Source organism: Peromyscus eremicus, chromosome 18, assembly GCF_949786415.1.
Source record: "Peromyscus eremicus chromosome 18, PerEre_H2_v1, whole genome shotgun sequence".
NCBI lineage: Eukaryota > Metazoa > Chordata > Mammalia > Rodentia > Cricetidae > Peromyscus > Peromyscus eremicus.
Window position 1 is genome coordinate 11,496,968 of NC_081434.1, and position 13,846 is coordinate 11,510,813.

The window sequence follows — 13,846 nt, forward strand, 5'->3', positions numbered from 1 at the left end:
GGAAGGCTGATAGACAAAGTCATGCTGACATTGTTGGAACCGTTGCTTTTTGCTTAAACTATTTGAAGGCATTTCTGTTCCAACATTAAGTGTGGAGTATGTCACCCTGTGGCTGAATCTTAGTGACTTATCAGTACATGGCAGTTTGCACCTGACTAGAATTTTGGGGGCTTTGAAGCTTGATGACCGCATTCGGTACTTTTCAAGTGCTGTGATAAACACTGTGAACAAGGCAGCTTGTAGAAGGAATTTATTTGATGGAGTCCATCAGGGCAGCAGGTGGCAGTCACAGCATCAGGGACAGAGAGCAAACTGGGAATGACATGTGGCTTTGAAACTGCAAAGCCGGTCCTCAGTATTGTCCTCCTACCACTCCAGACCTCCCAAGGAGCAGCACCAAGTGGGAACCAAGTGCTGGTGCGCCATAACCTGTGGGTGTTGTCATTCAACCGCCACAGTGACTGGGCTCCTGTGAACTGTCGCTCGGTGTCACCCTGTAAAGGTGCCATAACTTGTATCGAGCAGATAGTCTTAACTGTTGCGGGTATTTTAATGTAGTCTACAGATGTCAAAAGTAAAGAAATGTCTTCCTTTTTCCTCAGCAAGTTGAAGTAGATGCACAGCAGTGTATGCTTGAGATCTTGGATACTGCAGGAACGGTATGTAAATTAAAATGATAAAGGATATGCAGTGTGGATCAGTTTAAATGTTGTACTTTCTAAATGCTCTGGATCAGTTATTGAAGAAATTTTTAAAATGCCAGAGTGGAAAATGTCATGGTCTGTGGTTGTACTAGTCCCTTTAAAAGATTATAGTACATATTTCAGATAATGTTGACGATGCTTGGTTATGCATTTACTCTTCGATGCCTGTGTGAAATGTTGTGATTGGTAGTTGTCCTTCTTGAAGGTACTTTAAGTAACTGTATCAACTCTGTTGCTGTAATGAAATGCCTAAGGCTAGCTACCTTTATGAATGGAGACTTGTTCTGGTTTGTTCTGGAGGTACGAGGTCTAGGAGCTGAATCTGGTGGTGGCTTGTTCCTGACAGCAATGCTTATCAAGTGGCAAGACACAGGAACATGCATGTCTGTGTCTCCCCTCGCCTGTAAGAAGCCACTGTATTCAGTCCTAACGCTTCCCAGTGCCTTACCTCTTAAGCTCGTAGAATCAAGTTTCTGCCCACTGGATACCTCAGAATGAGGCTTAAATTTAGGCACATGAAGCCTTTGGGACTACTCAGTCTATATCCAGACCGTAACAACCAATTAGGTTTGCAGGTATCCAAAAGTAAGGGAAAGAGTCTGGCTATGTGGTAGACGTCAGCAGTGTTTAAAAAACCAAAATATGGTAGACACTGTTCTTCCCCACAGATGCCCACATCCTAGTGAAGAAGTGTGGAAAAATGATAAGTTACAGGTGTGAATGCACATGTCCCCACAGAATGATGGCTTTATGATCTACTGTACCTCTGGAATATTACTAGTGCTCAACACTTTATGTTAGGTTAAAAAAGCTACTTGTAATGCTGGGTGGTAGTTGCTCACACCAGCACTCAGGAGGCAGAGGCAGGCGGATCTGTGAGTTTGAGGTCAGCCTGGTCTATAAGTTAAGTTCCAGGACAGCCAAGGCTACACAGAGAAACCCTGTCTCGAAAAAGCATAAAAGAAAAATTTCTTTAGAGCAGCTTTAGAGACACAATGTCTTTGTTCCAGTTGAACATGTGTTGTCTATAAATCTGTGGTGTCACTTTTAAAGAACTGTCTTATAATGCAATTTTCAGACAGTATCTTGCTATAATCTATAATTTTAAGAAATGTTATCTAATACTACCATATTCTTCATTAAGCTGTTAAGTTAGGTTTCTAGACTTCTGTGATTTGGCGTCAGAGCCCATCCTGGTCTTCCAATCTTTGTACTACAGGAACAGTTCACAGCAATGAGAGATTTGTACATGAAGAACGGCCAGGGCTTTGCGCTGGTTTACTCCATCACAGCACAGTCAACGTTCAACGACTTACAAGATCTGAGAGAGCAGATCCTCCGGGTTAAAGACACCGATGACGTAAGCAGGCTTGGCTTCTGTGGTGGTAGATGCCATCATTTTCCACTGCTATAACTGAGACTTTGTCGGGGTCTGTGTTTTTCTACCAATTGGATTAAAGTTTTTATAAAAAAACTTTAAATTTCTTTTAAAAGCCTAGATTCTTCTTTGAATTTTTTTCCCTCCGAAGTGTACTTTAGAAACTGGTTTTTAAATGGTCGTCAGTGGTTTGGTAAAATAAGCACTGCTTTCCCTATACTGCTCTTTGAAAATCCCAAACATTAGCTCTGTCCATACCTGCGATGCCATTAGTAAATACGTTGGCTTTACTGAGTTGATTAACTTCTTCATCGCATACGAAGGAAAGTGAGCGGCTCCACTGAGACCGTGAGAAGCTGAAGTCTCTGCTCTGGGGGCCTCCTTAATTTCTCCTTTTTATGTTGTGCAATTCATTAAATGTGTGTCAGAAACAAGAAAACGTGAAGTAGATTCACACCCTTAAACATTTCCAAGTGTTGAAATATGCTGGCGTTTCATGGTAACACCCTTTGTACTTCCTTTTTAAAAGGTGGTTCTGACCACTGTGATCGAGTCCATTGTGGTATAGTTTTTCCCTCTTTTGTAAGCAGTTTATAGCTAGTGGTTGTTGTTCGTATCTGTTGTTTTCACCCTCACGAATGTCTTTGTAGGTTCCAATGATTCTGGTCGGGAATAAATGTGACTTGGAAGATGAAAGAGTTGTAGGGAAGGAGCAAGGCCAGAACCTAGCAAGACAGTGGAACAACTGTGCATTTTTAGAATCCTCTGCAAAGTCAAAAATAAACGTTAATGAGGTATGTTCACGTGTATGTAGGAAGCTTTTTATCTTAAATATAACACTTTAAATTAGAGCATTTGAGAGAGCTTACTATCAAAGAGAAACCTGGGTTCAATTCCCAGCACCTACGTAGCAACTCATAACCATCTGGAACTCTTATTCCTAGGAATCCAATGCTCTCTTCTGACTTCTGTGGTCCTTTGCATAAACTCATGAGGGGACACACACAAAAAATCTAAAGAATGTACTGCAATAGAACTCCAAGTTAATATGTGCTCTTACAGGCAAAAAACAGTCTTGTTGAGTATATGCATGTAAAGAAGTAACTATTTCAGTGTCTTTGTAATGCTTACACAATGAAATTACTGTTAAAGGGAAACTTGGGCAGAAGGCCAGTGTGGGAAAACATTAATTTCATTGAGGATTTGAGGGGAAAGTATTTGTCGTTCTGAAACTCAGAACGACAGGCGTGGTTCTTGAAGAGGGTGGAGCCATGTAGAGCAAAGGCGTACAGAAAGATCTGAGACAGTAAGGGGGCTTTTTCCCCTTTCTTCCTTTTTCTTTTCTTTCCTTCTTTGGTAGGATAGGAAAGATCTACCTGGATTGAGAAGAACTCTGCAGCTCCTTCAACTAAGTACTTACTTTAAGGAAAACGTATTTAAACTTCTCAGAAAAATAAAAGAACTTGGTACTTGTAAGAACACTGGCTTTACTCATTCTGCAAATGAATATTGGCTGTCTAGGGTTGTCTTTATAGCTGTAGGAATTGCCGGGAGCTATTTGTTTTTACGTCACTTTTTCATTTTTGGATTTTGAGCTTGTTTTTCCTCTTAAAAATAACTAACAATAATAATGATGATGATGATGATGATGATGATGATGATGATGATGTCTTTGCAGATCTTTTATGACCTAGTGCGGCAAATTAACAGGAAAACTCCAGTGCCTGGGAAGGCCCGCAAAAAGTCATCGTGTCAGCTGCTTTAATGTCCTGGGTGCATTGTAGCTCTGAGCCAGGTATGTGACATTCGTTTCACCGCTAACTTCCAGGGACTGCCAGCAAAGCAAGCAAAGGATGTTAGCCCTTAAAAATAGATGCCATGGCCGGGCGGTGGTGGCGCACGCCTTTAATCCCAGCACTCGGGAGGCAGAGCCAGGCGGATCTCTGTGAGTTCGAGGCCAGCCTGGACTACCAAGTGAGTTCCAGGAAAGGCGCAAAGCTACACAGAGAAACCCTGTCTCAGGGGAAAAAAAAAAATAGATGCCGTGACTTGGTGTAATAATACTGGGAACTCGATTATTAACTAGGTATTTCATTTACCTGTCATCAGAAGTAAGGTAATTGAGTTATAGTAGAAGAGAGACAGTTTTAAAACCTGCATGGTGTGACAACCTAGGCTGGTGATGCCTCTACTCACCCATGATCGGGGAGGACACTTGCAAACAAGCCTTTGAGGCAAGACATGACAGATGAGGAGACAGGGCACAAAACAGGCTCTCTGTCTGTACTCAACTCCAGAATTAGTGAGCACTGCCCAGCCCTACAGTTAGTGGCACCAGCAGAGCCAGAATTTCAGTAGATTGCCTAGCTTCTGAGTCTGTGGTTTCTGCCATGCTGTTATGGGTTCTGTAGAGGCCCGTGATCGGGGCCCCAAACTGGTATATTAACCAAGAGTTTAGTTTAGGGGAAATATGTGAGAATCAGAAGCGTTAAGGTGGGAGATACAAGGAAGAGCAAGTGGAAGTCCTCAGCAGAGAGGATGACCGGACCACACAGCCTCAGAGTCTAACCAAAGGAAGACCAAGGGTGCCTTCCATTTATAGACTGTAGAGTCACTGAGTGAGATGAGTGCTTGTAAAGTTGGGTCAGTGTCTGGTACACTGCAAACACTCAGCTGTCTACCGGGACTGTGTGCCAGTGGTGAGTATCTCCTGTTTAGTTAGCGTTCAAGCACGGTCTCATTCTGTCACTACCTTGAGAACTTGTTTTCTTTTGAGAGAAGGTTTCTCTTTCCCTATTACATAGCTCTGCCGTTCTGGAACTGGCTCTGCAGACCAGACAGGCCTCACACTCCCACAGATCTGCCTGCCTGGGATTAAAGGCTTGTGCCACCACACCTGGCTCCATCTTGAGAATATATATATATATATGTCTTATTTGCTGAGTAACTCCAGCACTCAGGATGCTGAGGCAGGGAGGGTCTCCAAGTTCAAGGGCGACCTGTGCTATATATCGAGTACTTATCTCAAGTGAATAAAAGAAAAGTGTGGTGGCGCACGCCTTTAATTCCAGCACTCAGGAGGCAGAGGCAGGCAGGTCTCTGTGAGTTCAAGGCCAGCCTGGTCTACAGAGTGAGTTCCAGGAAAGACACAAAGCTACACAGAGAAACCCTGTCTCGAAAAACCAAAAAAAAAGAAGTATTTCAGCATAGGCATGTGACTATAAAGTCACTCAAAGTAAGCAGATTCTGACCTGACAAATCAGATTTTGTCCCTCCAGATTACTCCAATTATTGTTGTTGTTGTTGTTGTTGTTGTTGTTTTTGTTTTTGAGACAGGGTTTCTCTGTGTAGCTTTGTGCCTTTCCTGGAACTCGCTCTGTAGACCAGGCTGGCCTTGAACTCACAGAGATCTGCCTGCCTCTGCCTCCCTGAGTGCTGGGATTAAAGGTGTGTACCATCACTGCCTGGCTACTCCAATATTTTTAAGTTTTAATTTTCCTTCAAAAAACATGATTACATGTAATTTTAGTGTTGAACCAGCTTTTTATTTTTTACATCTGCAAGTTGATTGTATCTGTATAAATGTGGATTTAGGAAATATAACTTACCAACTATAAAGTAGTATAGAACTGTCATGAAATACATTCAATTTGTTGAGTTCACTGAACCAGCTTTTCGGCCTCTGCTGGAAATGGGAAACCAAGGTCTTCATTTTCTAATTGGTGCTAGAAACCCTGGTTAGACGTACATTTTGTATTTCACGTGTAATTCTAGGATCATAAACAATTTCTCTTTTTAAGATTTTTTTTTTCTGTTTTTTTGTGTATAAGTATTTTGCGTACATGCATGTATGAGTACCATGTGTATGTCTGGCGTCCAAGGAGACCAGAAGAGGGTGTTGGATACCCTGGAATTGGAGTTACAGACAGTTGTAAGCAGCCATGTGGGTGCTGGGAATGGAACCAGGGGTCCCTTGGGAGAGCAGCCAGTGCTCTTTACCATGACGCTGTCTCTCTAGCCTCCACTTTCTTTTCCTTTTTAGTCTTTGGAAAGTAATATACAGAAATTTACACAGGGCTTTTTCCTCCTTTGGGCCTAGAATTTTCATTTGTCTGGCGTCCAGGAGGCAGCAGTATAGACTGCCACCTTCTTTGGAATAAAGATATAGAAGTGCCTTAGCTGTCGTTAATGTAATGACTAGAACAAGAGCCTTTGTCTCGTTGGTTCCTTAAGCTCCTTGTTGTCCGGTAATGATTTATTTTTCCCCTTCCGCAGGTCTGAAGAACTGTTGCCCAATTCAACAGTGCCAGCATTCCAACTTTGTTAAACCTACCAACATCTTACATGGACTTTCCTGTGGTGGTACCCTTAAGAGGCGGATGAAAGCTACTTTATCAGTTTGCACATTCTAATCACTTTCCAGTATCCCGAGAGATTTTTACTTCTATAATAGTTGTAGAGTATGCAGCTGGTCCAACCAGAGGCTACATCATCCAGTATTACTGCTAAGAGACATTCTTCATCCACCAATGTTGTACATGTATGAAAACGGTGTACTGTATACTTTAACACACCCAGACTTTGTATTGGAGAGTACAATAATGTAAATCCTAAAAGCACCACTATTTTAGCATAATAAAAGAAAGTCCAAAGAGCTCCTATATAGACTACTCCAGATAACTTCGCTTCTTTGATACTTGTAGCTTATTGTAATTTTTTTTTAAATTCAAGGTCATTATCATTGTATTATACAAAATAAGCGCTTTGATTAACACAGCTATATAGTTTTTTTAATTTTTCAAAAACCTGTGGAGACAGTGATCTTGTCTTTAAAAATATGATAGTCCTTTCAGTATAATGTCTTAGATTAAAGACGTTGCCTTTAATATCTGTTGGGAAGGAAATGTCCAGGCTTTTCAAATCTCCTTATTATATGTTTCCTTTTTTTGTTTACATAGGGAACAATGTTTATAGTTGTGTGTACAGTGGGGGTCTACAACAAGAAGTGTATATTTTCAAACAATTTTTTAATGATTTAACAGTTTTTGTAAATCATTTCCAGGCTTCTGCAGCTGTAGATTCTCACTGTGACTCCCTTGCTTGCTCATGCATACATACGTGTGTCTGCAATACCAAATATACAGGTTTAGTATCTTTGCCTGTTAGTGATTGTTTCACATGGGTAACGTTTTGGTTGAGCTGTTAACTGGTGGACGAGTACTGTGGATGTGAATGTGGGAAGTAATTTTAATCATGTGTAATTGGTCACAAGGCCGAATTGCAGTAACTATTGCGGTTTTATTTAACAATGCCTTGTTGCTTTGTATGCATTAACGTTTGGGTGTAAAGATTGTGTGTCCATCCAACAGGGAGCCACAGTATTGAAATTGACCAACCTGATGTTACAACGACTTTGAGGTGGCCAAATGTAAACTAAAAGCCTTAATTAAAGTGGTGCAATTTTGTATAACTTAGCATCCGTAGTTCAATAAATTGGATTGCCGTGCAAGGGCTTGCAGTATAATTACTTGCCACTTGAATGTGTTTTGTGTAATGTTTTAACAGTGCTAGTAAATAAATATGGGTTTACCTTTTTAAATGTGATAGGTGTTATTTTACAGTGTGGCTTCATAATTTATAACACGCAGGTAAACCAGACTCTTAATTAATCCCAAGAATGATGAATGAAAGATGTCAGGATTTGGTTTGTTTCTTGTTTCTTTTCTTTTCTAGAATTGTTTGACTATCCACATAAAACCGCCCTTTGAACTTTTCCTTGAGAAAGAATGTTGTAAATCGAGCAGTATTACTTAGGAACAAAGGCCTTTGGCTAGTGTTCAGTAGCTCTTTGGGGTGGGGAAAAGGAGGAAGGACTCAGATACTTTGGGAACTGCACTATGGACTTTTTTATGCAGAATGCAAATCTTTGGGGAACTAGTACACAGAAGTTTGCACCAATTATGCTTACAATATTAATAAGGTTATAAAAAATTTTTATGTGGACTCATGCTACTTTTCTTTTAGATAATAATGTTTGTCTTATGTGTGCATTGAATTTGTGAAATTTGTAAAGAAGCTCTTACACTTTTTCATAGTATTTCCCAGCTGCTGGAGCAATTACGTAGTGGTACCTTCTAATTTGCAGGTGTGTGCCAATCCTCACCACATGCTGTTTGAAATGGGACATTAAAGGCTTTCGTTGAGACAGTCCTACTTGTTACGTATTAAATCACAAAGTTCCATGCCCTGGGAGGCCTAAAGAAAATGTTCTTGTAGACACCCTGGTTCTTTTATCCCCGAGAGACATGTTTTGGTAAAGCTTGTTTTCTTGATAATCATTTGGGAGCGCCTCCAGAAGTGGGACACTGAAATCCTTTCAGTTGACTGTGTTCTGTTCATCTGTTGAGCAGTAAGTACTCATCCAGCAGATAAAACCTAAGTGTCAAGAACTGTCGAAGGGTTTGCTGGGATTACAGATACAGCAACAACCGAGATCAACTCAAGTGCTGCCCTATTAGAGTCCATATCTGTAAGATTTCTTAACCCTGCTACTGTGGACGTTTCGTACTAGGTAATATATTGTGAGGGCTGCCCTCCATATTGTAGAATTTTAAACTAACATCCCTGGATGTGCCCACCTCTCATTCCCAGTTTATAGTGAATAAAGATGACTCCCCACATTTGTGCTGGCCTAGAATCCCTAGTTTAGAGCTGATCCAGTGGAGAAAACACCTTAGTTGCAGACAAGTATTAGGAGTACAACATGATCACTTTAATATAGTAAATAAAAATATGGAATCAAGAACCAGAACTAAGTGCCGGGCAGTGGTGGCGCACGCCTTTAATCCCAGCACTCGGGAGGCAGAGCCAGGCGGATCTCTGTGAGTTTGAGGCCAGCCTGGTCTACAGAGTGAGTTCCAGGACAGGCTCCAAAGCTACACAGAGAAACCCTGTCTCAAAAAAACAAGAGAGGCAGAAGTAGGTTTTCTGGTTTTTAATCCTGCCACTCTGATTCCCTCCCATGTGACCATGGTTAGGTACCCTTTCTCTTGTAACCCAAGGCTTCACGTTCCACCATCTGAGCTGCACCCCCAGCCTTCCCTGTGCTAAATGAAGGTGCCGACAGCATTCCTAGGGATTAATGGTCGGGCAGTCCTGTAGGTCAGCTTTATCCAGCTGCTGAACTCCAGTAGGCTGTGGTTACATAAAGACCATTTCTCTTGTACGAAAGTAGAAGCTGCATCCAAGGTATGAAGATAACTTGCAGGTGGACTTCCCTGGGGGTTAAATGGAATAATAGGAAGATGGGAAAAGGACAGGGGACTGAGTCCCCTACTCGTGTTCCCGAGAATAGTTGGGGAAGCTGGACTCTAGGAGAAAACCATTTTCTCTTGTGCTTCTGTAAGAACGTTAAAAACTTGTGGTCTTGCTTTTTTGCCTGTGTGTGTGTGGTGTGTGATGCATGTTCGCATGTGTATGGATTTACTCGGTGTGTTCCAGTATGTGGAGGCCAGAGATCTGTGTTGGGCGTCTTCCAAAATCACTCCCCACCTTCTGTATCACGCCAAGATCTCTCAGTTGAAACCAAAGCTCACAAGTCCTGTTAGTCTAGCTAGCTCCCTTGTCTGGGTCCTGTCTCTGCCTCCCTCCCGTGCACGTGAGGTCACAGTTGGCCGCCACAGCTGCATGATGAGCGCCATACCTCCTACTGAGCATTCTCTTCGGACCCTAAGCAGCTGTTTGATTTTTATGTTAGTTCAGGGTTGGGTTTGTTTTTTTCCCCAGATTAAATAGATAAACATAGACTGTTTACCATAAATTGACTTTAAAAATTCCATTGTGAAATTTTTGCTTTCTTCCTTTAATCGTCTTATCTTGGATTGAATGACAGACATGTCATTGCCACAAGTGTTCTTTTTAGCTCCTTTACTGTGTGTCCTCATTGAGTGTAGACAGACCACAAGGCCGGAGGTGGGGCTCGGTGTGCTTGACTAGCATGTACAAAGACTAGCAAGTGGAAATGTAATTAATATTCCTGCTACCTTAACAGTAATCGTTTATAGGTTTGTCTCTCTCAAACTGTCTGTGCGCTTTCACTTTGTGGTTTATAGGACAAGTGTATTTTAAACTGTAGTTATGGTTCTGTTACTGTGCACCTATGATGGACCTGGGTTAGCCTTGTCTTCTTCACCGTTGTTGGTAAGTGAGGTAACTGTTCATCTGCAGCCTTTGGCTCCTCAGCATCTTCAGCATTTGAGGTCTCTGGAAACTACACACTGATCTTTGAAGATTGCCGTGTGAGTAACGTGTCTCCTTCACTTAAAAGGTTACAGCAGTTTTTAAATAGGCAGAGAACAAAAAGCCTTTCATGGTCTTGTCATCTGCCGATTACCCATTCGGATTTCTATTTATAGTGTGGTAGTGTGTGTCCCCTGGGAGTACAAATTTCAGAAGAAGAAACTATTACTGTCAAACTTGTAATGTGCTCTAGGTTTGGGGAAGAAATGCTAAGGTAGATCTGGTGTCTGCTGACAAGTTTAGTAAGTTACTCATCAGTGGGTAGGATCAGTCAAATCCACTACCACATGGAAGGCTCATAGTCACGTGAGCACGCCACAGAGAACGCAGTTGCCCCAGGGACAAGCAGCAGACTAGACAGCTGTGTGGAGGATACCCGGGAAAGTGATGGTTGACTTAGACTTCACCCTGAGGTGACTTGGGAACATTGCTCTGATAGAGGGGAAACCCAAAAAACTAAGAGTGACTGGAGAATTAGTTAACCGGTTGGGTCTTGACCTTCCTAAGGCTGTGATCTTTTAATACAGTTCCTCATATTGTGGTGACCCCCCTAGCCATAAAACTATTTTTCAAGGCTCAGGGAAAGAAATACGATGTCTGAGGATGGTGTGGAGCTAAGGGGTTGAGCACCAATGAAGATAAAGTAAGCTGGCAAGGAGCTGTAGTTACGTCTACATAAAAAAAAAAAAAAAAAAAAAAAAAAAAAAAAAAAAAAACAGGGAAGGGTGGTTTTATGTTGAGTGATGCCTGTCTTCTCTAGATAGCCACATTTGAACAGTTGCCCTGACTCGTAAGTGTAGGTGAAGTTTATTTTCCTAAGAACTAAGCATGGAAACCTGGTAGAAGCGGGCTTGAGATGGAAGGGTTGGATTACAAAGGTGGATTGATGGCAGAGGAGGTGCCAGTCACGAATGTCATCTCTCCCCACACATGTCACCATTCCTGCGCTCTTATACTTCCTGGTGGGGAATTGACTGTTCATCTAAGGAAATGATAGGATGGTTTTGGAAATGTCGTCCTCTTTTGGTTCCGGGCCTGTGTGTATCTCTCCTGGCCAAGTGCCCAGGGCTAGTGTTAGCAGACATCCAAGTTGACCTGTGTCACAGCTACCCCAGTACAAGCCACTGCCACAGATGTGACATTTTAAGATTCTTCCACATACCTTCCCAATCATGTACCCACTTTTCCTCTTACTCTTCTTAAATGATACTGGTACGTCGTCAGAAATATTTTAGAGATGAGATTATTAACTGGGTTTTTATAACGAACTATACCTCTGTCTGATTCTCTGGAAAAGATGTATGTGTGTCCTGAACAGGAGGGCTGTTCTAACAGCTGTGGTGACTGAAGCCAGAGCCGTGTTCTCTCATGTTCCCAAATCAGAATGTCAGCAGGCCTGCACACTTGCTGAGGGTGCTAGAAGAGAGCCCATTCTGGGGCATTTAAAGATACTTGTGATGGCATTCAGAGTCCAGCTGGATGATCCAAGGTAATTTGCCAAACCTTCCATTGCATCGGCAGGTAACATCAAAGGTTTGAGATGTGGGGTGCCAGCGTATCCTTTGGGGGCCATTGTCAGCAGACCTCCCTAAAGGTCAGAAGCACCTCAGGCAGTCCTGGGTCTAAACTGCTCTGCAGGTATTCTGAGCAATCCGAGGATTAGGTGAGGCATCCATGAGCCACTACCCCATCAGACATTTCGCTCCATGGTAGAAAAGAACTTTAGAGCCTGAATGGTGGTGTTTATTTGCAAGATTTTAATTCTACCCTGTCCTGCTGCTTGCGCGGGGGCGAGTATTTTAAGAAATGAGGTAAACTGGGTATGGTGTCATGTGCATAAAATCAGTGCTCAGGAGGGAGAAACAGAAGGACGCCAGCCTTGAGAACATCAAAACCTGTCTCAGAGGAGAAAGGGGGTTACAGGTGGGGGTCCATGGTAAAGCTTTGGCCCAAGACAATAGCATTGATCCTCTGTAAATACTCCAGAAAGGAGGGAGTGAAGGAATTAGATGATCTCAGCTTTCGACTCTTCCCTCAACTTACAGACCGCTTTGGTTCTTAAGAGTATTCTTTTAAAAAAAAAAAAAAAAAAAAAAAACTTTTTTATTCTGTGTCCTTCACGTCATGCATCTCTATCCCATTCATTTCTCTTTCCCTTCATATCCACTCTCTGCCCTTGCAACCTCCCCCCAAAAATGAAATAAAATTTAAGAGAAAAAAGAAGGGGAAAAAGGAAAAATCAATGTCACAGAAGCTGTAGTGTGACACAGTGAGTCACTAGGTAAACCCTTTCATCCATGTATCTTTACTTGCAAGTGTTCATTGCAAAGAGTCATTGGTCTGGTCCGAGGCCTCTGGCTTCTGCTTACACTGTCGATGCTGGGCCCTCACTGGGACTCCTCTTGGATATCCTGTTGTTCCCTGTGTCGAGATCCTGCAGATTACAGTCTGCAGGACCCATCCCTTCACGTGCTCCAGCAGATCACGGATGGGGTGGATGGATGTTGGAGTGGGCCAACTCATAAACCTGTTTCTGGGCCTGGCTTGTTTCTGGGGGGGTTGGTCAGCCTGCCAGCTCCCTTGTCCTCACCACCTGCATTCATTTGCCTTGCCCTGGCCAGCTCACCCCTTGCAGCAATGAGTCAGGGGCAGGGCCAGTTCTCTGGCTTTCACACCCTCGGGGCTGGCTCTCAGGGCCAGCTCTACTGTGTTGCCCAGGCGAGGTGTAGGGGCCACTCTTCGTGAGTGCTGCAGCTGATGAGAGGCAAGACTAGCTCTCCCACCTGCCTCAGGCCTTGATGGGAGTAGGAGGCAGTTCTCCCATGCTCGTCTCCCACCTCTGTCAAGAGGATTGATGTCATGCTGCCCAGGGGAGGTGCAGGTCCTGCTCTCCCTTGCAGCTGGTGGTGGGCGGGGGCAGCGCTCCCACCTGCCTCAGGCATTGATGGGCAGGGGAGGAGGTATCCTTTTTCTTAATGTTCTCTCTTCCATGCTTGACTTAAAAGGCATACCACCACCACCACCACCCCCACACACAGGTATTTACTTCTTTGCTGAGTATTTAGACTCCAGAAAAACATGGCATAGACCTAATGAAATCTGAACTGGAGTCAGATGTGTTGGGGTGCACCTTTAATCCCAGCACTGCAGAAGCAGGCTGAGTTCTCGGGAGTTGGAGGCAAGTCTGGACTACAGAGTGAGACGATGTCTTTAAAGAAGAAGTCAGCCAGAGACTTTAATGCTGTTAGCCACTAACATTTCACTAATTGTACTACACCAATATTTAGAGGACCTCCTGAAGGAGGAAGTGGCATCCACCCACCATGCATTTCCCCACTCGCTCTGAACCAGCACAGGATATTCTGGCCAGGGCATCTAGACAGGATGTGGCTGATGACAGGTGCAGATGTATGGGCTTGGGTGCCCTGGACCCTTGTTTAAGAGAAAATAAAGCACTGGTCTCAGG

General features: G+C 43.1%; 1 protein-coding gene across 1 annotated transcript in view; it reads left to right on the forward strand.

Annotated features, from left to right (window-relative positions):
- Rap1b (RAP1B, member of RAS oncogene family) overlaps positions 1 to 7,681 on the forward strand; it is an 11,051-nt gene extending 3,370 nt beyond the window's left edge. The window contains exons 2-6 of the mRNA XM_059245794.1: positions 603 to 659; positions 1,924 to 2,064; positions 2,733 to 2,876; positions 3,761 to 3,877; positions 6,358 to 7,681. Coding sequence (XP_059101777.1) covers positions 603 to 659; positions 1,924 to 2,064; positions 2,733 to 2,876; positions 3,761 to 3,847 — 429 coding nt within the window. The 3' untranslated portion in view covers positions 3,848 to 3,877; positions 6,358 to 7,681. The remainder of the gene's footprint in view (positions 1 to 602; positions 660 to 1,923; positions 2,065 to 2,732; positions 2,877 to 3,760; positions 3,878 to 6,357) is intronic.
- Positions 7,682 to 13,846: the final 6,165 nt, after the last annotated feature.